Below are 27,665 nucleotides of genomic sequence, written 5' to 3' on the forward strand. Positions count from 1 at the left end.
TCAAATTTCCAAATACAATTCAACAAAAACAATTGTTCCTCCAGATTTTAGAAGATGCAGAGAAGACGGAAGGTAGAGGCATTCATGTTCTTGTTCTAAACCAAGCAACCGGCAGTGTGATGGCACAGAGAATTTTTGACACCTACTCCCCTCATGAAGATGAAGCTATGGCACTCTTCCTCAATATGGTGTCTGATGGCAGAATCATCATCTTTGCAATCAAGGTTAATTTTTAATCTCACACTATTGTAATTTTTTTTAAACCATAGTAAATCTTGAAAATGTATATTAGTTGGGACGAAACTGGTATTAATTAAAATACTTCCGCCCCAGCAAACCTGCAGACTAAGGGAATTAGAATTTGTCTGATTGGATTTTTACAAAAATATTTTCATAAACAAGTCATATTTATTCCTTATTTAAATAACAGTAGATTTAACAAGTACATAGGTTTGCTGCTATGGGGAAGGAAAAAATTTTTTTCGGTTAGCGAATTCAATCTCAGTCTATCCAGGAAATACATAAAATCCTTTTGAATAGCTTCGTTGATGAGTTATCAACCGGGCCACGCTTTTACGATTTAGTAAATAATTAATAAAATTAAACTGTTACACGCACAAGGCCTGATGTGACCCAAGGCAGCTGAGTTGGAAATGCTGAGTTTTAGTGAATTGGTTTAAACTTTCAAAAATGGTCTCAGAGATTAAAATATTACAATTTCATAATTTGTTAAATAAGCTACAGATGAGAAATTTTGAACTTAAAACAAAAACTGAGCACAGAAAAAACATAACAGGTTACATAGCCCACCCACAGTTTTAATTTTTAAGTAAATTGCGTCCACAGAGGATAGTTAGTATAAACAGAAATTAAATTAAGTAAACTTAACAGCCTTAAAATATAACTTTCCTACTTTGTTTCCAATTAAAATTCAAACAATATAAAAAATAGAGTAGGGCCTACGATTATAAAAAATACCCCCGCCGCAGCAAACCTGCCGACTAAGCGAATTTCCATTTGTCTGAATTGATTTTCAGTTAAATATATTTTAATAACATTAGGTTTAACGAGTACCTAGGTTTGCTGCTACAAGGAAACTAATAAAGTGTGTTTTTGAGTAAAATATTGATAGCTTAGTAGAAAATAAATAAATTTGCCAAGTTTGATCAAAATATATTCATAAACAAGCAAACTACAACATTTGACAATATTCTCCATAAGAATAACATGGGAATTTTAAATTTACAATTTTTTTAATTTTCTCCGTTACTTATAATCGAACAAAAATACTTTCATATACTAAATTATTTGTTTTTTTAAGCTCTTTAAAAAGGTCTAAAGAGAAATTAGGAAATTTTGTGTTTTGAGGGTCAAAAGTGAGAAAAACCAATTTTTACCCCATAAAACCCCCCGTAAAGCCCTGTTCCCATGGTCCGATCATGCTGGTTCGCGAACTCATTCAAGTTTATCCCGCTTTACACCTTTAAACCAAATTTCATCAAAATCGGACAAAAATTACTCAAGTTATCGCGTTCACGGACGTATATATATATATATATATATATATGTCTATATATATATATATATATACATATATAAAAATTTGAACGAATAGTGTTTTTGGCCTCTGGGGACATCAAAATGAAAAAGTAAATCGGTCCCGGGTCTAGGTCTTACCGTGCCACCTACGGTAATAGCTACTTCCCTATAGGGAAATTCGCTAAAAGAACCTTTACTATACTTTTTTGGTAAGTAACATTGGTTATCGATGTTTGTTTTTCAACTCCTTCACTGGTTAAACATTGACCTTGAGCGGCAATACATAATAAATTTTAATAATATCCAACGCTGTCACAATTTTATGGGATTTTGGTGCATCATTTTAAAATTGAATTCTCTATCACATGCAGCTGAGTTACCCAAACTACCGAATTGTTGATGGCTGAGTTTTTGAGACTACTTTAAGCAAAATAATAGGCCTTTGCAAAACTATCAAGTTGTGAGCCTTTTAACCTGATTTCACAGGATGAAGGAACATTCCAAATGAAGCAGCCTGCTAGAGAACTTCTGCACAGGCTGGGGTCTCGACGCGCTCAGCTTATCTCTTGGCGAGACATGTGGGCGATGGTGGCGCAGAAGGGTGTCCGAATGTACGGGGAGTCCTTCAGCAAGAGTACGGACTTCAACACTTGGGGTGCTTCTGTGTTGCTGAGGGTCCAAGTTCCTTTGGTGTCTGTTGAAGGTTTGTTTCTCATCTGATTACCTCATTCCTCTAGAAACCTCATTAACCTACATTATAGTATCCATACAATTCACAATGGTATTATTTCAAAATTCAAGGTTACAATACAAGGTTTACTAAGTAATAATAAAAATATTAGATAATTATGTGGCTGAAAAACTTTAATATATGAAAGGTACTGGGCACAACATATTGTCTGTAAATTTGTATTTAGGAACATCAACATAATCACTCATTCAGGATCTAATCTGTTTAAATCTGATACTGCAATTATTTTCATAGAAATGCAACAAAAGAAAAGTCAACAGGAGCATTTGAAAGTAGTGGATAGATTATGTTACCTACAACAAAAAGTTGTACAGGGGTACCTACTTTAGCTCAATGTATGAATAATTTGTCAGTAGGATAAACTGTTTGAATTAACTTGTAAAATTGAAACATCTTTAGCCTCTGGATCACGTACCAGGTTTTGAACCTAAAGGTTTATTTTCAAGCTGTCCCCAGTTGAAACTTAAAACATACTCGAAATCCTCTTCTTAACTGGGAAGAGTCGTTAAATAAACAAAACACGAACACGAAAACATTTTTTTAAAATTGGCCAAATACAATACTGACTCGGTACGGTAGCGTGCGTGGTTTAGCCGGCAAAAGATGAGTCATGACTCTACGCCACGCATGCTACCGTATCAGTATTATATTTGACCAATTTTTGTTTAATGTTTTCGTGTTTGTGTTTTGTGTATTTAACGTCTTCCCAGTTATGAAGAGGATTTAGAGTATGTTTTAAATGGTGACAGCTTGAAAATGAACCTTTAGGTTTGAAAGGCTCAATTTATGTCACAGATGCTTACATGTTTCGGCTTGTATCTGCCATTGTCAAAAAACTGCAGTTGGATGAAGAAATCCTTGTCATTGTTTACTAATATACATAAACATACACACACGAACGGGACAAAGACATTTACAAAACGAATAAAAACTATGAATAGGCCTATAACAATAAATTCATGGGCATACAGGAATAAATTATGTCCTTAGTGGGAGATATTTTTTCATAGTTGAATTTTAAAAGATTTTACAGAAAATTGGTATAGTATATGTTAAATATGTTCAAATATTAATATTATGTATCATTTACAGAACTAAACAATATTGTAAATATTTTTGTGCAGAGTTGTGAAATAATGTAATGTGTCATTTTATTTCACATTAAATCTTACGACTCCTACTGGTGTCTACTACCTGCGCCGGAACCGTCCGCGTCGTGTGATAGGCCTATCTAAATGTTTCGTTTCGTGTTATTTATTTATTGTGTGCGTGTGACAGCAATGTCTTTCTGTGTTTGTACCCTGACGATGCCGTATTAACGGTGAAACATGTAGTAGGTTTTTAACCTAACATCAAATCATTTGGATTACTTGACGAGGTAATTATACCACAATATTATAGTCAACCATTTTGTTACGAGACAGGATGTTTATTTATAGCCTCTCACTGTAGGGTCGAGTCACAAAAAATATTTTGACCTTGAAGTTGTTAACCCCCCTCCCCTGCCCTTCCTACAAGTTGCATTGTTTTGTTTGTTTACTCTAGCGATAACATAACTCTAGGTTATATTACAAAAATAGCAGCTGTTTTCTGAAACATAAATCTTTGGAATGAATACAAAATAACTTAAGATATTCTTAGACAAGTCCACATCCTGTGGAGATAAGCGTATGTGTTCCGTATTCAAGCATCTACGCAACCTAGGTGAATCCAGACTTCATTCATATTTTGTTCTGACCCTTGCCCTGTCACGTGATGTCTGGCAATTCCCCCCATTCCTCATGTACTCTTCAACCCGGCATCATGTTCTCGCCATTTTCCCTAGTTTTTTTATTATAATATTCCCCTACTCTATTTGTGGCATATAAATTGAACTTATATATTATCGTATGTTTATCTTATGTATTTATTTGTGACACACCTAACAAAAAAGTGAACTGAATAGTTAAAAACTGTATTCAAACTGTTCTTGGTGCAACTACCGGTCGCGTACGCGAAAGCTGGCCAGCAAACATCAAGTGCGTCAACGGTCTACTAGACATCACTTCAGTAAAAAGGAAGGTACCAAATCACATTTCTTCCTATTTAAAAGTTTATTATTTTGTGCTCACAGTGTGTCTCTAAAGCTGATCTTAACATAATATATCTCACATCCCTCATTTTTTATACAGTCCACCATATCGAAGTTTACCCCCCATTCGCTGGTCCTGTCGAGCCGGACTACATTTGCCAATTAAAATATAATTGATACAGTACAATAATTTATTTCTCAAATGAATGTTTATGATCAGTGTCACATCCCTAACTGGTAATATTTTGTCTTGTGAAACATTATTACGAACAATTTTAATGTCCATTCCTGTTTCATACCAGACAATTATTATTTTCATGTTCAATTTTGTCACTGCCACCTAAATCACGTCAAGTTAGGCCTACCTAGTTTGTCTTGAAATAAATCAAGCGTAGAACATTTTTAGGATTGAATATTTATTCACATCTCATCCATAAAATCCTTTTAAATAATAAGGTCTCACAATCAATTCAGTCTTATTATTTGGGTTTATAAATAAAATTGCAAAGTTAGTTAGTAGTTATTTCCCTGAAATATTCTATCCCATTGTCCGCCATTTTGCAACAACGTTCTGTCCTTTGCGATACACCTTGGTAGTTGGTAGTTCTCAACTTCGCCAACAGATCGCTCTGCGCTACATGGCAACCAATAACCTACAAGATTAGTGAAACGGTGGAACTGAGGACGAACCAATCACCTGTCTGCTATTAAACTGAAAACTCAACTCATCAAAACCCTGTTCATCTACATCAGCTGTTTGTTTAAATATAACCCGATATTGAATTGAAACATATCAACATAGCCTGCAAGTTTGTTTATGTTGTTGAAAAATGAAGACATTATTTATTTAATCAAATACTAATTGAAAAGGGTCCTGAACTGGGGAAAACTGGTAATTATTGTTATTGCTATGCTCTCTTTATTCATTATTGTAAATATTATTGTCAACAGAGATTATTGGTGATAATAACAAATTGATAATTGACTTTACTTTACTATTGAAGTTGAATTGCAAATTGATTTATGCACTTCAGTAGGCCTAGATTTATGAGATCATTATTAATTTAAGATTTTGGGCTATTTTATGAAAACTCATCTATTCTTGTTGTGTGTTATTTAATTTGTTTGTTCATGATGAGATTCACTACCCTACAAAGAAAAGCAAAACTTGTTAAAAACAGGTTTCAGAAAATAAATAAATATTTGTCAAACCAACTTCCTCGAACTGAAGGTCAAGAATTGACTCCTGCTAATATACAGCGTTTACACAATTATAATGAGGAGGTCAGAGATCTATTTACTGACTTTAAAACTTTATTTAATAGAGTTGTGACTGATGACCCTGCTTCTGATTGTGATGAGGAGGAATCATTTTCAATGCATGATGAACTTTCTGACTTGTATGTAGCCCTTATAAGTGACATTAAAGTTCTTTTGCCAGTTGAACCTGTTGTAACACCTACTCCACCTCCAGCTTCTCTGCGCCTGCCTAAATTTGAGTTGCCTAAATTTAGTGGTAACTATGAAGAGTGGGTTAGTTTCTATAATATTTTTGAAGCCTCTGTCAATGCGAATAATTCTGTCTCCCCAGTGAATAAGTTTCAGTATTTGCTTAGTGCCCTGAGTGGTGAGCCCTTAGACTTGGTTAAGAGTCTTAATATTACTCCTGAAAACTATGTGGTAGCCCTTCGACTTCTCAAGGATCGCTATGAAAACAAGAGACGTATTGTCACTCAGCTCGTTACAAAAATTCTGGATTTGTCGCCCATTACTAGTGGTTCGCTTAAGAGCTTGCAATCATTTCTCACTGTATATAAGGAAAATACTCAAGCTTTGAAAAACTTAAATCATGACATTACAACTGAAAACACCCTGTTAGTCTTAACACTTTTAAAGAAGATCCCAGCTGATATTAGAAAATCTTTTGAAGACTCTCGCGCCTTAAACAACGAGATCCCTCTTGTTAATGATTTAATGACCTTTCTTGAAATGGAATTCAAACGTTTAGAAGGTGCTAGTATTTGTCTCAGTTCACCATCTACCTCAAAGTATTCCACTGGCCTAAAGTGTCCTACAAACATAACTAGGCCTAATAAGTTTACGCGTGAAAGTAAGCCACATTTCACCAACCATACAAAAACTGCTCTTGTCGCCACAACCAACTCTTGTAGATTTTGTCAAGCTGCAGATCACAACATATACAAGTGTCAAGCTTTCCTAGCTAGAAGTGTGAGTGAAAGATCTGAGTTTATTCGCAAGAATAGGATTTGTACAAACTGCCTCGGTTATCTTCATAACACACTCAACTGCCCCTCAAGTAAAGTGTGTCAGATTTGTTCCAAACATCACCATACTCTATTGCATGAGCCCACACGTAGTTCACTTCAGTCACAGTCAAGCTATCAAACTAAGCTGTCTCCTCAAAATAAGACCTACACACCTAATTCATCTTCAAAGAATACAACAACTATTAATCCTACTGCTTCTACAAACGTTAACGCTTTTGTAGGATTGTCTAGTCAACTCAATCCAACTAAAACCACAATCCTTCTTGGTACATGTTTAGTTCATGTCTCTTCACAACATGGTCAACATACTGTACTCCGTGCTGTGCTCGACTCCGCTGCCCAACTTACCCTTATATCAGAGAAAGCTATTCAACTCATCAACGCCCCACGTACTCGACTCCATGATGAAATAAAAGGAATCTCTGGTGCAGTTATTAATTCTAGAGGTATCGTACATGTCAACATGTCTGCGATCAATGGAAATCCTTTGGCTAAAAACCATCCTTGTATGGTTTTGAGTAGTATCACATCACCCCTGCCTCAGATACCAGTTTCACACCAGGTTAAGGAATCTTTGAAACATTTTATCCTAGCCGATCCCTGTTTCGATCAGCCTGGAGAGATAGATTTACTTATCGGTGCAGACTTATTTGCCCTAACCCTCACAGGCGAACAGCATAGATTAGGACAAAATTTACCTCAAGCTCTTGGAACCATTTTTGGTTTTGTTGTGATGGGCCTCGCTCCTGTAGCCTCTGTAGCAGGAAACTCATCAAACACATTTCCCATCTCACTCTTGACAACTCATGATTTGGATCTTCATAATTCACTTCAAAAATTCTGGACGCTAGAAGAACCCCCAATACGGATCAAGGCTCAGACTGAGGAAGATACCCTCTGTTTACAACATTTTGAAAACACCCATAGACGTGATGACTCAGGTCGTTACATAATCGAGCTGCCCAAGAAACCAAATCATTCCCCTCTTGGTGAATCTTGTACCAAAGCACAATTGAGACTTAGCTCGATGGAAAGGAAATTCTCTAATCAACCCGAGTTACAAAGGCTCTATTCTGAATTTATGGATGACTACATTGAATCAGGTCATATGACTATTTGTAAAGAACCTCCTACCTCTGAATACTATTATTTGCCTCACCACGGTGTCTTCAAGGAGAATCCCCCGAATTCAAAAATACGTGTTGTTTTTGACGGCAGCGCTAAAACTACTAATGGCATATCATTGAACGACATTCTCATGCCTGGTCCCAAACTTCAAAATGATATCAGTGATGTTTTATTGTATTTTAGATGTCATAAAATTGTATTCACCTGTGACATACGTCAAATGTATCGTCAGATCTTGGTTTCTGATAAGGACAAAAGTTATCAAATGATATACTGGCGCGCTAGTCCAGATGATCCACTCCAAACGTACAAACTCAATACAGTTACATATGGGCTTAATTGTTCCCCTTTTATTGCAATCAAAACCTTGCACCAGCTAGTTTTGGACGAAGGTCAACCATACCCAAAAGCTTCTGATATCTTGACCAAGTCTATCTTCTATGATGATATTATAGCTGGAGCTGAAGATCTTGATAAAGCTATGTCAGCTCAAAATGAACTGAAAACATTGCTGTCTAAAGGCGGTTTTGAACTCCGTAAGTGGATCAGTAATGCACCCCAACTCTTGGATCAGATTCCAGTCGAACACAAAGAATCACCAGTGGAGTTGACTGATGGTAGTGAGGCCTTCTACAGTGTATTGGGTTTAAGATGGACCCCAGAGACAGACATGCTCTCATACAAAGTAAAGAATGTTGAAGTAGGCCACTTGCTAACCAAGAGAATGATTCTCTCAACAATCGCTAAACTCTATGATCTCCCAGGATTTCTCACACCTGTAATATTTTGGGCTAAAACACTCATTCAATATCTTTGGACCACAGGTCTAAAATGGGATGATCCAATTCAAGATGAGATAAGAACAAAATGGATTTCCTTTTTAGAAGAACTACCCGTGATCCAAAACCTAAGGATCCCACGCTACATCTTTACCTCAACTCATAAGCTTGCAGAACTTCATGGTTTCAGCGATGCTTCGGAGAAAGGATATGCTGCAGTAGTCTACCTCCGTGTGATCAACTTATCGAATGATGTTAAAATTAATCTGATAATGGCCAAATCTAAAGTCGCCCCACTAAAAAGAGTATCTCTGCCTCGTCTCGAACTGTGCGGTGCTCACCTACTTGGAAAGCTCCTGCAATACTGTTCAAATCTTCTTTCGTCCCACATTAAGATTGACTCGATGTATGCATGGTGTGACTCTACCATTGTTCTTACATGGATACGCACTCACCCCTATCGCTTAAAAGTCTATGTGGCCAACCGTGTCTCAGAACTACAAGAATTAATCTCTCCTGAATCATGGCATTACGTCAAGTCCCTCGACAACCCAGCAGATTGTGCAACCCGAGGACTCTCCCCATCTCAACTCTTAAGCCACCAATTGTGGTGGAAGGGACCTGAATGGTTATACTTGTCATCAGATCTTTGGCCAAAGCCCGAATTCAGTTTAATCACTGATCAAGACACTCTTGAAGTCAAACCAAATCCCTTGAATGTCCTAGTTAACGTTGAAAAGTTAGAAAATTACAGATTTGATTTACTTGAAAAATTCTCATGCTTTAGAAAACTTGTAAATGTCACTGCTTATGTTCTACGATTCATCCATAATATTTGTGGGAACGCCCGACTAGCTGGACAACTTAGTTATAAAGAGATCTCTTCTGCTAAAATGAATCTCTTCAAACTCATTCAAATTTCATCTTTCAAGGATGACATCACAGCTCTGAAAAAGGGCACTCAGTGCAGCTTAAGACTGGCTCGGTTATCACCTTACATTGACGATAACGGTTTGGTAAGAGTAGGCGGTAGGTTGAAACATTCAAACCTTACTCAAGATGCCAAATACCCAATCCTGTTACCTAAATCTCATAATGTTGTAAAACTGTTGGTCATGCACTATCATCTCAAATATTTACACGCAGGCCCTCAGTTGCTGCAATCGATCCTCACTCAAGAAGTATGGATATTATCTGCTCGTAGTGTAATCAGATCTGTAATCTTTAAATGTCAAAGATGTTTTAAGTTGAAACCTACAAATCAACCTCCACTTATGGGAGACTTACCCGAAACTCGACTACGGCCTGTAAGACCATTCTATCATACTGGCATGGATTATAGCGGTCACTTTGAAGTGAAAGTACACACCACTAGGAATTCTCAAAAGCTTAAGTCATACCTCTGCCTATTTGTTTGCTTTACCACAAAAGCGGTCCACTTGGAAGTTGTAACTGATCTCTCAGTGGACTCATTCATTGCTGCTCTTAAAAGATTTGTTTCTTGTCGTGGACTTTGTGCTCACCTATACTCTGATTGTGGAACGAACTATGTCGGTGCCTCCAAGCAACTGAATAAGACCTTCCAGAATTTCATTGATGAAAGGAATACTCAAGATGCTCTCACTAACTTCGCCCTCGATCATTCAATTAATTTTCATTTCCAACCACCAGCCGCGCCTCACCAAGGAGGCCTTTGGGAGAGTGCCATAAAGAGCTCAAAGTACCATCTCAAGAGAGTAATTGGAGATCAAATTCTAACACTAATGGAGCTGATAACCCTTGTCACGCAGGTGGAAGCAGTATTGAACTCTCGTCCACTAACAGCTCTATCAGCAGATCCATCTGACATCACAGCACTCACCCCAGGTCATTTTCTCATCGGGACATCTCTTGTCGCAGTACCTGAGGTAAATGTATCCGATATTCCTGACAATCGACTAAAGCATTGGCAAACAGTTCAGGCTCTACATCAGCGCTTCTGGAGAAGGTGGCACCAAGAGTATTTGCACCAGCTTCAACAAAGGAAAAAGTGGATAAAGCCAAACAAGAATCTTGAAGTAGGCGATTTAGTCATTATCCATGACCCAAAAACACCACCACTTCTCTGGCCTCTTGGTCGCATTGTGAAGACATCACCTGGAGCAGATGGCATCGTTCGAGTTGTCTCCATCAAGACTTCGAGAGGAATCTTCTGTCGCCCTGCTACCAAGGTGTACCCGCTCCCCTAATCACAAAATATTTCTATTTAATGTCCTATTTCATGTTTATATTTATAATTATCATATTTATCATATCTTATAATTAGGTGTGTCATCATTATCTATTGTGTATATATATCTACATTGTATTACTTGTGCCCATTTATGAGTCAATGAATCAATTTATGAATCTGTTGAACCATGTATGGTTCAAGGCGGGCGGCATGTTCCGTATTCAAGCATCTACGCAACCTAGGTGAATCCAGACTTCATTCATATTTTGTTCTGACCCTTGCCCTGTCACGTGATGTCTGGCAATTCCCCCCATTCCTCATGTACTCTTCAACCCGGCATCATGTTCTCGCCATTTTCCCTAGTTTTTTTATTATAATATTCCCCTACTCTATTTGTGGCATATAAATTGAACTTATATATTATCGTATGTTTATCTTATGTATTTATTTGTGACACACCTAACAAAAAAGTGAACTGAATAGTTAAAAACTGTATTCAAACTGTTCTTGGTGCAACTACCGGTCGCGTACGCGAAAGCTGGCCAGCAAACATCAAGTGCGTCAACGGTCTACTAGACATCACTTCAGTAAAAAGGAAGGTACCAAATCACATTTCTTCCTATTTAAAAGTTTATTATTTTGTGCTCACAGTGTGTCTCTAAAGCTGATCTTAACATAATATATCTCACATCCCTCATTTTTTATACAGTCCACCATATCGAAGTTTACCCCCCAGTATGGTTCCCATTGCCGACTGTGGGAGCGGAAATGCTGAGATTCCTAGATAGCAGCGGTTAAACCGAACTGCTGTCAAAGCAAGGTCAGTTAAAACAAACCGTAATATTTTAATATCAAGGGCGGATAGTCCGATTATCGGTTAATGCGGTTAGGAGAGGGTCTACTGTATTTCGATTTTATTTGAGTAAATAATTGTTATTTGGTCATGCTATTCTTCCAGAGAGTGAATGTGAATGGGAGCAAACCGAGGAAAACATTCGTAGGCAAGAGTTCTGCAATCACATTGAGGGCTACGGCAGCGTTTGTAGCTGCGCAGAGCCCGCGTTGCTCACCTTTGACCCTCCTCCCGTAAGTATAACATCCATCATAAACATAGTATGGTGGCTTTTATAGACTTAGCAAGGGCATGCTTAGTGGCTTAGTGCTAGTAGGTTACAGACGGGTTTTATTTACCTAAAGGATGAGTTAAAAATAAAATACTTCATAAGCGGCTTAAAGATACATCCTCAACCGATGTGAGATAACAGTCTAGAACGAATAGCTGTTTTTACTCATCTACCTGAACTTTTCCATCAATACACACAATGTACTTGTCCAAGTCCCTAATCACATAGCGGGTTTTTTTAATTCAATAGAATTTTGATTATTATATTTTTCACAGTTCACCTTTTTGTTAGGTGTGTCACTAATAATTTGAAATCTATGAGGCTCATCAGACCCGATTTAATAAAACGAGAGAAATTCAAAGGTTTAATTCTGGATTTAGTGGTATGTTATATTAATGATACTTACTTTCTCATTTAACTAAAGAACAATATTAATAAGTCGCTAGATCGGGAATTTTTAAAATTTTACTAGAATAATAGATGTCAAGAGTCAAGACACAATTTGTGAGCATAATTTAGTCAACATCCATAATCCTAAGTTATAAGTTAGGATACTACTTATAACTTATAAGTAGTTATAATTTATAAGTAGTGATGTGTCGATCGATAACAAAATTGATAAATTCTTAATACCAATACGCAAAATATCAATTCTAAATTCTCGATAGGTACCGATACCATTTTCTTTAAATTTACCTAATTTTCTCTATGGATTGGTTATACTACACCAACCCCTGTTTTTATTTCCTTCCTCCAAAAAGTAACTTTGGGGTATTGGGGTGTTTAAAGTACAGTAGGGCTTTAAAGGAAAAAAATACTGCAGCAATGAAAAATTATTATATGAAATGAAATGAAATGAAATGAAATGAAATGAAATGAAAAATCATTTATTTATACAGGCAAAGTTAGGGCCACATGGCCCTTTCTTACACTTAACCTGTACTTTAAAACATAATATAAATATTTTAACATAATCAGCTTATACAATAAAACAAAACAGAAATCTACAGAAACTCAGATACAGAAACTTTTATCAAAAATCAGTAAATTTTAAAAATACTTACACACACACACTCACTCACACATACATACAAGTCAGCGACCGCCATGCGCACAGGCCCCTACGACAAACCTACAAACCTTATAAGTAGCCTAATTAAGTTTAACCTCTTCTGAACTGATTTAATAAATACCTTCAATGGTAAATGAAGATATAAAAAAAATCTAAAATAAAATTGAATTATAACTAGGAGTGTGTCAGCCTGAGATTTTTGACCTAGCCAAACTCGAGGTAATATCATGACCACCTCCTCGTGGAGACATCATCATTGTCTTCTGCGATCACTGCAAAATCCTCAATACATTCCTCAGTCATGGAAACATCATCACTGTCTTCCGCAGTCGTGGCAAAATCCTGAATATCGCTAAGGGGTAACAGAAACATCATCATCCTCTCCGGCGGTCATGGAAAAGTTATCAACAGCTTACACAATGACGGCAAAATCTTGAATATTCCTCGCGGTAATGGAAACATTATCATCAACTTCCTCCATGTTTGCAGCAAGAATCTAATCATCTCCCACGGCCGTGTTAATATCATTATTGTCTCCCGTGGATGTGTAGACATCATTATCATTTCCTTTCTCCTTCAATTGCTGCAGAATCGAACATCTCTCGCGGTCAGTGAACATCGTCATTGTCTCCCGCGGTAACAGAAACATCATCACCTTTTTCCTCGATTGGGGCAGTATTCACATCATTTCCAGACGCCTTGTAGACACCATCTTCGTCTCCGATGATTGTGGCAAATTTCTGATAATTTACTGCTGTCGTGTAGACGTTGCCACTGTCTCTTGCAGTCAAGTATCGAATCGAGGTATCGAGAATCGGTATTGAGAAAGAGAATCGACACATCCCTATCTATAAGCTATTTTCTCTCATTACATCTCAAAATGCCTTAGGTAGTAATAGCCCAGGTGTAGTCTTTGCAAAATGAAAATGTTTACATGTTTTTAATCCAATCCAAAATTCTATCTCAATCATATCTTACACTTATAGAGCTCTTCTTACTCTTGCTGTACTCTAAGACAATTCTAAAGCAAACACGATCCACAAAAAACATAAGCACATGCAGTTTGCATATTTGTTGCTTGTTGGTTGTCTTGATTCTTGTGCTTTGCTACGGGTCTGTTTCTATTTGTGCTCTATGTGCTGGTGGTGGTTTTGCAGATTGAGGAAAACAAGGTCGCAAATGTTCCAGTAGCCATCATTGCCAGCAATCGACCTCATTATCTGTATAGGTATGTTCATTGGATTTTATTTGGCTTCTGTGAATTTGCTTGTGTCAAATGTTTTACCTCTTATTTAAGTTTGTATTTGAAACTGTTGTAGTTATATTGTTTTATATGGTAACATATATTAAATGGCACCGTTTAAAATGGTATTTTAATTAGCAGGGTAAAAAAAAATAAAGATTTAGGTGGACGCATAAATTATGCACTATCTTTTAAATTTCATATTGAAACATGCATTGCTGCTGCAAGTAAAATGATAGGGTTTATAGTCAGACAAAATACAAATTTTAGGAACATTGAAACTGTATGCTTTATCATTCGGTGGCGAGATCAAGATTAGAAACCTGTTCCATACTTTGGAAACCAAATAATTTACAGTTTAAAGATGCTTTGGAGAAAGTCCAGAAGATGTTTTTAAGATTCTTGTTTCACAAATGTTTTCAGTATTTATACTTACAAAGTTCCATACCAGGATTTGTTACAAATGTTTGGGCTGCAGAGTCTAGACCTGAGGATAATGATCAAGGGTCAGGTGTTCCTGTACAGACTGGCACATGAATATTCTACTTATAATTGGCATATAAGGGTTTGAAGGCTCTTTAATTTAAAATCTAACAGTATTTGTATCCCGGTTTCTCTTCATTTTTATAACGCTCAGCAACTGAATTTTACTATCATCTGGGGAATCTAGCATTTACGCTTCTTAAGTCAGATGATATCTTCTAAAAATATCTCTCAATAATCTGATACTTACTGGACCAGAAGAGTAACAGATTATCAAAGAAGCAAAATACTTAAACTAACCTATAAGCTACAAAATTACAAAACTTATGATGTTTTATTATGTACTCTTTGAATTAAGGGTCCAAAGTTATAAGTTTACCTGTTGTTAACAAATAAATAGTAATGTTTATAAAGTGCAAAACCCAATTTTATTTAGTATATTAATAAAACTGCATAATGTAGGCCTGATTTTTACCTACATTCTTCATTCATCTAGGCCAAAATTTACGATTTAAGTTTCAAAGTTAGTAAATTATCTGATTAAATTAAATGCCGCTTATATGTAATATTCTAATCTTCCATCTTAAAAAAGATTATTTAAATTTAAACCCAAGTTAAATTAGTAATCCATTGACAAACAGACCATCCCCCATCCCCTACAAATCATCCAATTGTAATTTAAAAATTGTTCAATTGTTTAGTCAGAAAATAAGCAAAGTCCAAACTGTTTTGCAGAATGTTGCGATCGCTTTTGTCAGCTCGAGGGGCCAACAAGGATATGATCACAGTGTTCATAGACGGTTACTTCGAAGAACCATTGGAGGTGACAAAACTATTTGGGCTGAGAGGTATTCAACACACACCCATTGGAGTGAAGAACGCCAGAATATCTCAGCACTATAAGGCCTCACTGACTGCTACCTTCAACATCTTCCCCACAGCTGAGTACGCCATCGTACTAGAAGAGGACCTAGATGTGTCTGAGGACTTCTTTAGGTATAATCATGTGTTTAAGTTTGTTTGAATGAATTTGATTTCATTGCATTTTAATTATGCAATAAAACAAATTTAAGGTAGGATGTGTATAAAAGGTAGCCTAACTTTGTCAGTTTCAAAATTACTTAATTATTCATCAGTCATTTGATTTTTTAAAGCATTGAGAGGTTTGTAGTTTTTTACAAAGGATACAGCTGATTTACTTGAAAGTAGTGATGGGTCGGTACTTCTTGTCAAATGTCGGTTCCTCCGGTTTTATAATAAATAAATAATAATAAATAAATAAATAAAAAATAACATACTCACCAGTAAAAAGTTTAAGTTAGTAAAAAACAGGTTGACACCAGACGCAATTTATCACCTTGTATAAGCCCCCCCCCAAACACAGCGGGTTGTGGTCAGCGCACTGTTGGGCTTCTTCTTCGACCTGACCAAAGCATTCGACACAGTAGATCATGACATTCTCAAGGAGAAGTTAGGCCTACACTCTTATGGAGTTAAAGGGCTGTCACTACAGTGGATCACGTCTTACCTTGCCAACCGAAGTCAATATGGTGGTGGTGAAAGCAGAGGATAGCACTGGGTGTCTTCGCACAGATCCTCTACTGGTACGATCGTCAGTGGAGTGCCTCAGGGGTCGGTTCTTGGTCCGGTAATGTTCCTCCTCTTCATCAATGACCTCCCATCAGTTGTTCAAAAGGATGAAATATGTCTTTTTGCTGACGACACCTCTCTCGCTGTCTCCAGCCCAAACCGACTCAAACTAGACATGTGTGCTTTTATACAAGCCAGTTGCTTGTTGCAGTGGTTCAATGAAAATCTCCTCAAAATCAATCCCACAAAAACTCAGCTTGTTGAATTCTCAATTAGAAAAACCAAAAACAAACAAAATTTTATTTTGGACGACACTGAAACTGAAACCACTGCTCAAGTAACATTCCTGGGTCTGTTGTTGTGTTGGAGAACTTGTGTTAGAAACCCCACATTGATTCTGTCTTTAGAAAGATCAGTTCAGGAATTTTTCTTGCGACATCAAATTGCATTCTCTTAATCTTCGCTTGTCACTTGCATATTTTGCATTCCATCATAATACTAGTGTTACATATGTACTTCTACCATAATGTTACCATCATGTTGTTTCATTTAAAAGCTTTTGTTTTTTTGTGTTTTACTACTATACTGTTCAGTTGGTGTTCTTTATTGTGTTTTCTTGTAACGCTTTAACTATTTTCTCACCTCAGAACGGGATCAGATCCTGAAATGTTGTTAAAACTTTGTTTTTAGTATTTTGTGATGGAAAATGTCCACAATAATGTTTTAGATAACTAATTCTGTTTTGGTAATACTTATCACGAAGTTATTCTACTGTACAGTAATACTACAATATTACAATTTTTTGTTGATTTGATACTACCCAAGCCTTTTATAATCCTCCTATGATTTCCCCACAGCTACTTCAGTCAGACTGTAGAGCTTCTAGAGAAAGACCCAACATTGTACTGCATCTCTGCGTGGAACGACCAAGGATACGAACACTCCAGCAGCAACCAGAGTGTGCTCTACAGAGTGGAGACTATGCCTGGGCTGGGCTGGCTTCTCAAACGTTCTCTCTATAAGCTAGAGCTAGAACCTAAATGGCCATCACCAGAGAAAGTAAGAACTGTTTGATGTGATGTTTCTACTTGTAGAGTTTTAAAACGTACACCGTTTCAAGCAGTGTAAAATACTTTCTAAGATTCAGGTATATATGACCTGAATTTTTTGGTATTTTTTTTGTACTGGTTCAAGATTTATATACCGACCAGGGACCAGCTACTTTTCAGAGGTTGATTCTTTCTGTATATCACTTGGAAGCAGGGGTTGTTCGATAGTATTACAAATATCTCTGTTGAACATGAAGTTTTTGGTTATCCAGGAAATGCTACTGAAGAATAGAATTAGTTGTTCGAAAGAGATATAATTTGTCACAGTATCACAGCTTACAGCTCAAAAAGTAGGCCTACACGCTACGATTAGCATAACTGCAAAAATTTATATATAAAAGTACATAGACAACAAATACTTCAGCCGGTGTCTGCTAAAAAGTCTAGGATGGCATAGCAAATTTTAACAAGCAGCATTATCTTGATTCTGACTTTAAAAACATTCACTGCCAACTTTTTAAGGTTTGTGTGGCATATTGTTCTATATCTTTACAAAAGTATTTAATGCCATACTGACAAATAAATAAGTCACATTTTATTACGAAGGTAACCAAGGACAGTGTAGATCAGTGAGCCTACTTAGATTGTCCTTTTAAAAATAATTTATAAATGTTTCTGCTAAGATATACTCAAAAATAAATTTAAAAGTAATAACGAAATGCCAAGCTACATTTACACTCTTCAAACAAGGACCTGCAAGTCAAAGCAATGTTTAATACCAATTATCCATTACCTAATAAATAAAACAATATATCCAAGTTAAAGACTTTAATCCCTTTGATAATTCACCAGAATTGTTCTTACAAAAATTAATTTCAGCTTCAATCAAGTAAGTACATCCTACATTTTACTCCTGTATTTCCTCCACTTAAGTCCCATTTCACCCGTATTATTGCTGCATTTGTTCACAGATGTGGGACTGGGACATGTGGATGAGGATGAATGAGGTCCGCAAAGGCAGAGAATGTGTTGTACCTGAGGTGTCCAGGACTTACCACTTTGGCTCCTCGGGGCTCAATATGAACTCGTACTTTCAAGATACTTACTTCAAAACTCATTCCTTCAACACTCAACCCAATGTTAACCTAGTCAACATTGAAAGGTGCGTTTATTATTAATACATCAGAGTCCTGCTAATTCGAACCATCTGATAGAGAGGAAAGCTTATTGTATTTAAATTGATTAAGCTATGTGTAATTAATAATAATAATAAATAATATATTTATTGTCATTTAGTAATACATAAATTACAATAGACAAGGTAACATTTGTTACATGTTTTGTTACATTTGTCCATCTATCCATTTGTTACTGAGGTCCAAAAGTGCCACACTAAGATACCCACCAGATTCAAAACCATCCAAAATGTCAGACACCACAGATTCTATAGCCAAAGTAGTTAAGCCAAAGTAAGGCCTAAAACCAAATTGGTTATTGTTTAAATTATTATTTAAGTTCAGAAAATCGAAAATCTGGACTTAAGCACAGGATTAAACTATTTTTGTAATACCCGAAACCATTGAGATTGGTCTATAATTTGAAATGAGGAATTTATCTCCTTTATAATAAAGGGGGATAGTTTTTCTGATTTAATTTAGAAAGGTAGAACTAGATAACACCATGTTTACAAGATGTATCAGTGGTTCCATGATATAGGGAGCTATGAATTTTACAATTTTGTTTGAAAGATGGTAAGCATCTTTACCATTTTGATGGGTTGAGGGATCTTATTATTTTTGTCATAATTCTCTGTTACCAATTTCCAAGAAAATTTATTTCAAGAACGATTAGCATTATTTAGGAAATTAGAGAAATATAATTTTTTACCTTGCTCAACATGAGCCTTCTCTACTAAATTTTTTCCAACATTTATGTATTGGTTATTAAAATTAAAATTATTCGCTGAAAATGGTGGAACTGTATTATTATGTTTGAAAAAATCTAAAAATCCCCACTCTCTGATTTTACGATTTGCCAAGCTGCCTTACATGTATTCCTTGAACTGCTAATGCTAATACATTTCTCAATATATTTAATCTTAGCCTCTTTAACCATAGTCTTGTATTTTTGCCTATAAACTGACAGAGTTATCTTTAAATCATCATGCTTTACTAAATTAGGCATTTTTGTTAAATCTGCAAGAAAAATAACTGTCACATTATGCCGGGGATTCTGTACGTTTTAGCCGGGAAAACCGGGGAAAATGTGTGAATTTCATTTATAGATTCTGCTGACAACCCTGTAAATACAATTTTACTGCATTTCTGGCTAATCTTAACAATTTACTAATCCAAACAGGTCTTGAATTAACAGGCTCTGTGTTATATTTTTATTCTCAAGCTGGTTTGCACCATGCAAAAGGTACAAGACCTACGTTTATCCTATATTACAAATGCAATTACAATATTATATACTGTACATTGTACTGACACAAATTTGTTTATCTTGCTTCTACAGTATACTCATCAGTATGTAGAAATAGCTTGAGCTAGGGTTATAAAGGTTTAGGATGAAAAATTTAAGTAATGAAGGTCGTGACATAACATCATTGTCAGAAATTAAATCAACACCTTAGTATCTAGAATTTTACCCTTACAACATCAGCATTGAGATATCAAAGTCCTACTGTAGCTAGTTTTGAAGTGTTTTAACTTTTAGTTTGTGTTTACTGGACAATGAACTTGACTTTGAAATTGATCTTCTAATTTTCACGTTGTTATGAAGGTTTACTAAAATCTTTTTGCTTTTATTTTTATATTAAAACAATGTTAATTAGGAAATATAATAGTTTTTATTTTAATGAGGTCTGTCATTATATATGTGAGTATTTATGCGTTGTGATGAAATGTTGACTTTGCCTCACACATGAAACTTGAGCGCACACCAGAAAATACCTTTTTGGTACTAGTAATGAAATATACTATTCCAACAAACCTTTTGTGAACTGAAGCAATTTTTTAAATTTAAGTTGGTTCAGTTTTGTTTAATATTTAGGCCTATTGACTAAGAATGTAATTTGCTTGCTGTACAAGATACAAAAGTGAGGTAATTTCGCCAAAGTTACATGTTCTATTTTTAGCAACTTGAAATAAAATGATACAATGACCTTTAAGTTAGAGAACAATATTGACAAATATTGTGATGGTGAACAGAGCATCTTGTTTTTCTTGTTACAGTTGTATAGAATTGTGAAGTAGATGTGTTACCAAGCCTAGCATAAGCGTTCATCTGAGCCAGGGTGACTCAACGTTATCTGAAACCACATCCGCTCTTTTGCTTCTTCATTAATTATTTTCTCAGTAGTTGAACTTTGTTTCAAGTTGCGCTGTTTACCATTATCTTGACAGCAAAGTAAGCATAAGCCAAGTATCCAGATATGCAATAATTTGAAATACAGTAGCATTATAAGTCTATCCATTGTAGGCAGTTTGACGTCAAAGAAGTGTTTTAAAATGGTAAAAATGGGATTACAATTTGAATTTATGTTATAATTATAAATCAAAATTTCAATTCTACCTTTTATAGTTCATGACTAATGTATGATTAGTCATGATAGTTTACAATTGAGTAATTCATCGGAACCTAACAAAGGAAGAGTTTGTTTGGTCAAATGATATTGTTCTTGCTGTTTTAGAATTTGTTTAAGGTTAGCCATATGCGAGTTGATCAGAGCAAAATAGATTGATTTCAGAATGTCAATATTGCACACATGAGACATTTGTCTCAAAGCGTATATGCCAGTTGACATTTTATTTATTACATGATCATCAGCTTATCCCAACTCAAATTCTCGTCCAGTATTAATCCAAGGAATTTTGTATGGTTTACTTGAATAATTTTTTATCCATCTAGCTGAATGTTTGGTTGTAATTTTAATCTAGCCTGTTTTGTATTGAATGATACAAAATTTGATTTATTTTAATTAATTAAAAGATAGTTACTGTTTGAAAATTCACTGACTGATACAAGATTTTAAAATGTTTTAAGCTCTATTTCTTCCTGGGATTCCCCTGTAACTGTGATACTATCAGCATACAGGCATACAGAACCTCCTGCATTTATAGCTTTTGGCAATCCCCTCATATAACGAAGGAATAATAGAGGGCCTAGAATAGATCCCTGAAGAACCTCGTGTTTTATAATCAGAATAATAGTTTTGAGTATAAGTGTATTTACTCATACCCTTTCAAATAGAGAAGTATCTATTATAGACTAGCAGAGTACCCGTCCTTCGTACGGGATTGGCATATAAGTATAAAATGCTTATTCCATTTATACTCAAGCATTGCGTATGCAATGGGGGAGGACACAGTTTGATAAAATTTCCTACTTTAAATTTACGGTATACTATAGTATTACACATCTACCATAGCCATAATGTTCTGCCACTTCAGCTAAACAATTAGAGAAAAATAAATTATTAAAGATTCGCAAAATATCACAAATTATTCACGAAATGAAAAACATAAACATAAGTGTAAACAATCCAACTTTGACAGTTCTCATTGTGTATCACGGCTTTTTTGTTGCTGCTTGGTTCAAATTAGCTGTTTTCATAAACAAAAAAATAATAGTGCTGCACCCTGTTGATAAATCACAACTTAATAACTTTTAATTAATAACTTAATTAATTAAATAATTTAATTATTAACTTTTAATGCTTTTGCGTATCATAGAACCAACTTTTTTAGTTGAAACAGCTGACTAAATTCTTTAATTCCCTTTAAATATGAATACTCATAAGGTTAACATGGGAAACTAGAGAGCCACTGGGGCGGAGTCTAAACTTAACCTGCACAATATGAAAAAATCATGTTTACATTATAAATTCAATAACCTAACTGTAAAAACTGTGAATTCAAGTTCAAGTTTTGAATGGAAAGATGTATAGTGCAAAAATACAGAATGCATGTGAGGTGTTTCTCGTAAACATGTGATATAATGCTGCCGTTGCGGTGTCGCATTAAAGAATGTGTCAGACTATCAGAGGTCAGTATTTCTTGCCTTGCGTATTCTTCTCTTACCAACTATATTATTTTGATTAGTTTATGTATACATTACAACCACCTACCACCACTTCTGTGTACCTATCACAATGTCTGTATAAATACATTTCTGAACATACCCCAAAGATCAAGACCATTGTTCATTGTTGGGAAGTCTGTGTGTGTGTGGAACCCTTGTAAATATCTCTTGCAATCGCAGAAGCTTATATGGTCTCTGGCAATACAATTAAATCGCTGACAATTGAAACATATCCTGTCCCAAGAAAATGCCAAATTAAATGTAATCCCCTCCCTATGATCAGAAATATATTTTTCCATAAATTTCGGGACCCATCCACCTCTTATTTCTGTAACTATTCATTGTAGGTTGTGGATTTTCAACCTTTGGTCTTTCATTATCTCATTGTTCTGAAGGAAATTAACTTAGGAAAGTTATTAATGGGTATTGATGAATGTTACTTACAAGTTAATCTCAGTGAAAGAGACTAAGTTTTCCGTAAATAGGTACTACTTACAATCACTTTTAAAACTTTATTTATCATGATTTTAATTAAAATAGAAACATACTCAAGGAATTCAAATTCAAATTCTTTATTCACTCATTATATCTTAGAGAGTACAAAGAACAAAGATAGACGTGTTGTCATATTAATAATTAAAAAACTATAACCAGTAAATTTACAGTAAAATTATTACTGCTGACAAGTAAAAGTTATCGTTATAAAAAAACTACAAATAAGACAATGATAGTAAAATTAATGAACGCCATCAGGTATGTATTGATACAGGAATTAAGTTTGTAAAATAATTCTTGTCCTTTTAGAAAACATCAGGATAAAAATCTTCTATTTTTTAGTACCTATGCTTTTTCAATTAATAACTCATGTAATTATATTAATAGTATGTTTTTAGGATTGTTGGGGATTCTTTTTGTTAATTTATTAAATATTTTATAGCCATGTGTTTTGGTGTTTGTTCAAAAAGAGTGAGTCTATGTGTGGAAATTGATATAAAACTGTTTCTGACGTGTGGAATAATTTTGTGTAAATTTTAAATGTTCAAAACTGTCTAGATTGTTATTTAGTAGTTAATAATTTTAAAAATTGACAGGCTCGTAACGATTACCATACCTAATCTTTTGATCAGAGTATTTATATTCTATACTGTATGCTAGATAATACATTTGAATAAAAAATTACCTTGATAAATGAGACAAAATATTGTTCAGAAAACTAAAGCAAATTAAATGCTCATTTCTTCAACAAGCCAGTAAAGTGTGTCTTTGTTTATTACTTAGATATTTTAAAAATATAAGTGGTGTAAATTTTTGTTTTCAGCGTGTTACATGACAATTATGAGCAGCTAATCAAAAGACTGATCTCAGAAGGGCAGGTGTTAGACCATAGCAAATCCCCTTGTGAAGAAGATTTCATTCCTGATAAGAAGGTAATTATTGATAATAATAGTAATCGAGTATTGTATATAAACTTTGGTACTTTTAATTATAACTGTTTTTATGTCCTTTATTCACATCCTATGAATGATAGGCTCTATCTCGCAATCCTTAAAAGAATCATAAATTTAATAATTTGCTTTACCTTAATTTAATTTACGCCATGAAAGGTGAACAAGTGTAACAAAATCACCAAATTAATCAAAATATTCTTTAAATAAATTTAATCTCAGTATTTTACTTAGTTTTATGTAATATCTAAAACCAAAAAGGGTTAGTAATATTTTAATGCACATTTATTTGTGATAATGCTGATAACATTTGTTTATTTTCAGAACGATGTGTTTCTTATGTTCATAAAAATGGAAGATTCTAAAGACTTCCGAACGTGGCTTCAAGTCGCTAAGGTATACTAAACATTAACTTTAGTTTTTTTATAGTTGTTTTAGTACTGTACAATAAGCCATAAGCCTTTACAGTAGCTACTTTACAATAGTCTATACAATAGTTAGTACTTTTTTTATCTTAATTCATTGCATCATATACAGGGATATTCAAAAAGATTGGTGCAAAACTAATGGATGGTACATCTGTTTCCGTGATTTCAAATAGCTGATTGTTACACCAATGGAAAGGGTCTGTTTATAAGTTTGTTTTGACAAGGCTATGTTTTGTCTCATTGATTTGGTTGAGTTCCACAAATCCGGTCAACAAAATCAAAGAATACCAACAATAATCAAAGCTATCATGGCAAAAATGTGTGCGTTTTGGCTTGTGAGTAAGCTTAAATGCTTGTAATAACTGCAGTTTGTACAGGTTTTGTCTCAAACGCTTGCGTAAATACGTGGACTGCGTTATGTGAAGTTTCCTACCAGCTTTGACTTTGAAGGTTTTTGGACCCCACGCAAACTTAGCTTCAATTCTCTCTGCAGCGTATGGCAGAGTCTGAGGACTGCCTAAACTCTTCCCGGCACACGAACATCCAGTTGTCTTGAATTGCCTCATCCAACGAGCAATGCAGTTTTGATGAGGAGCGTCTTTTTTAAATTTGGTCTGAAGATTCCGCTGAACACTAACATTAGTATAGCATAATATAATAGCTTGTACAAAATAATTACAACTAATAATTATTACTAATAATAATTTGTACTTGTAATAATTAGTACAAATTAATTCTAATACATAAAATGCTTCTTCTTATTTTTTAGTAGCCATTTGTTGGCAGACTTCGTGGTACTCAACGCAGCAAACTGAAACAAAACATAAACTTGTCAAAACAAACTTATTAACACACCCTTTCCAATGGTGTAACAATCAGCTATTTGAAATCACAAAAACATATGTACCAACCATTTAGTCGTGCACCAATATTTTTGAGTAACCCTGTACTTTGGAAATATAGACTAAAGGAAAGAGCTCTATTTAGATTTTTCTGATAATGTGGACACTTACTTCCCTTCCCGGCCTTGTAGTGTAATATACCATTTTGAAGCATTAAATTGCACTTATTGCATGTATTTTGTCAGTGTTTCAAGATCTGGGACCTGGATGCGAGAGGCTACCATAAGAGTATGTGGCGGATGCGGCTCAAGGGAAGTGAGGTGCTTATCATCGGAGTCCCCAACTCGGAATACTCGTAAGTCATGATGATACTTAAAACTATAATCAACAATCAATTGGAAATCTTAACCCTTTAAAATCAGAAACACTGTTTAATTGTTTTAACAGTGAGGTGGCCATTTTTGTCATTATCATTTGCACAGCAACTCAGATAAATTTCCCGTAGATTGTCCATGCCACACATGACCAGAACTATTCATCAATAATAAATGGCTGATTTAAAAACAATCAAACTCTCTAGCAGCCAGCACTTAAAAAAATATCTTTTACATACAATCTTTTTTTTTGTTTTTATGTTAGCTTTGTGTTGATAACTTAACCCTAAAAAGGCCACATAGAGAGTTTCTGTAGGGTCAGGCAGTTTTTGCCTTCCGTGCAGCATTTTAATTTCACAGTTTTAACACCCCTATTTATTTACCAAAACGTATAATATTATATAACATCGGATTTGTGGCATCGTAAAGAATCTTAATATATCAATGAAATACAAAATCTATTTCATAAAAATATAGTTTCGTAACAAAAAAAAAAAAACAAAAAAAACAAAAAAAAAACACAAAATAATTTTTTTTTCTTTTCAAAATTTCAAGATATTCAAATTGTTAAAAAAAATTTTACCTACATAAATAAAACAAACCATTTATAAACGTTTTTGAGTTATGTTCAAAAGTGTAAAACCATTGAGTGCCAACATATAACATATAATATATAAGAGGGGACAGATAATGCTAATAGTTGTTGATTTTGGTGACAAAGTTTGGGCCACTGACGCTTGGGTTGTGGTAGTCAGTCGGTAGTGCAGTGCACCTCTGAGCACCTTTAAATCATTTAGTATTAAAAAACGCATTATAGAACAACGAAACTAACACCAAACAAACAAATTCTATCAACAAAATTGATCAGAGTTCATTTTCCTACTACTGGATATTGAAGATTTAAATAATAAAATAAACTGTTACCTTGTTATCCTTTTTTCTTCTTGTTATGACCGGTTTGTGACGACAGTCACATCATCAGGTGAATCCTCGTGGAACGATTCGTTATATATACATAAAGTATTTACCGAACACAAAACAAAAACACATTATATTTACAACCAGAAACCATCGCGATGCGTGCACGCTTACGTCAAGCCGGCCGCGACTCAACTAGACTAAAAAATAAAAGTCTCAAATAGAGTCGCTGTCGGCTCTAACCGGCCGCTACGGATTTGTTAACATTGTTGTATTTTATAACAATTCTGTGCTGTTTACGACAATGACACCCAACCATGATTATGATCCAACCGAACGCAAGTGGTTGATCTGTAGATGGCCACAAGAGGATGAAAAGAGCTAAGCTCTAATTATTTATCATTAATCAGATAATGATTTATTCACCATTTTTCTTGATATTCCCAGGCATTTAGAGGATAAATCCATTCTGGAGTAAAAAAATGTCTGTGCCCAAAGAATTAATTGGTTGTATTCATTTAGAGAAGAAGGGTATGAAAAAGTGCCAGAAATTTATTTGTTTTCCATTTTATTCACATTTTAGGCAACATCACTCCATCCTGGAAGAGTTAAACCTGCACCTTTTTGGATTTGACAAACTTACACATTCTCAAATAGTTGATTGACTATACTTAGTAAATACACCCAACTGTTGAAAATATAGTTCAACATTCAACTTTAAATTGATATTTGCTCTTATCACCTCCAAAGTAAGCAATCTTTTCCAAACCTACTGGTTTTTACCTCTACAAAATTTTAAAAGTGATATTTATTTCACTTGATCTTGTACTTGTGATTTACAGAAAGTACAAACCAAGCAACATAACCCCAATCTACCTAGAGTCGCATCAAACGTCCGGACGACCCCGAGATAGATAGCACAGCGAGGGTCTTCTACAGTTCTAGTCATCATTGTGCCAGTGAACCCGCCTAGACAATAACTTTTACCTACTAAATGTTACTGATTATTGTAATTTTTATATGTTTTTAATAATAACATTGTACTTAACACTACTTTGCTCAATACTTTCTACCCTCATAGCATACTGAGTGTGTTAATTACATGAGTTTTGTTGCAGTTTAATTTCTGAAATGTTAGTTCAGTCAGGGTGTATAAAAAACAAATAATTTATAAATTTGGAAGAATAATTGTGATATTCAGTATTCAATCATCTTTATTCATTTTTATATACATAGAACAATGA

General features: G+C 34.9%; 1 protein-coding gene across 2 annotated transcripts in view; it reads left to right on the plus strand.

Annotated features, from left to right (window-relative positions):
- The window catches only part of LOC128998116 (protein O-linked-mannose beta-1,2-N-acetylglucosaminyltransferase 1-like), a 40,550-nt gene extending 13,086 nt beyond the window's left edge, over positions 1 to 27,464 (plus strand). Inside the window, exons 5-15 of one of the 2 annotated variants that reach the window (XM_054424115.1) lie at positions 45 to 224; positions 2,026 to 2,242; positions 11,727 to 11,854; positions 14,122 to 14,192; positions 15,426 to 15,686; positions 17,138 to 17,339; positions 18,301 to 18,491; positions 23,733 to 23,841; positions 24,184 to 24,255; positions 25,375 to 25,484; positions 27,264 to 27,464. In XM_054424115.1, the coding sequence (XP_054280090.1) occupies positions 45 to 224; positions 2,026 to 2,242; positions 11,727 to 11,854; positions 14,122 to 14,192; positions 15,426 to 15,686; positions 17,138 to 17,339; positions 18,301 to 18,491; positions 23,733 to 23,841; positions 24,184 to 24,255; positions 25,375 to 25,484; positions 27,264 to 27,339 (1,617 nt within the window). In that variant the 3' untranslated portion in view covers positions 27,340 to 27,464. Of the gene's footprint in view, positions 1 to 44; positions 225 to 2,025; positions 2,243 to 11,726; positions 11,855 to 14,121; positions 14,193 to 15,425; positions 15,687 to 17,137; positions 17,340 to 18,300; positions 18,492 to 23,732; positions 23,842 to 24,183; positions 24,256 to 24,664; positions 24,704 to 25,374; positions 25,485 to 27,263 lie in introns of those variants that run through there. The other variant, XM_054424116.1, reaches the window with a different exon arrangement.
- Positions 27,465 to 27,665: the final 201 nt, after the last annotated feature.

This window comes from Macrosteles quadrilineatus, unplaced genomic scaffold (genome assembly GCF_028750875.1).
Source record: "Macrosteles quadrilineatus isolate MER2022 unplaced genomic scaffold, UCM_ALF_1.0 Scaffold_7__1_contigs__length_78375512, whole genome shotgun sequence".
Lineage (NCBI taxonomy): Eukaryota > Metazoa > Arthropoda > Insecta > Hemiptera > Cicadellidae > Macrosteles > Macrosteles quadrilineatus.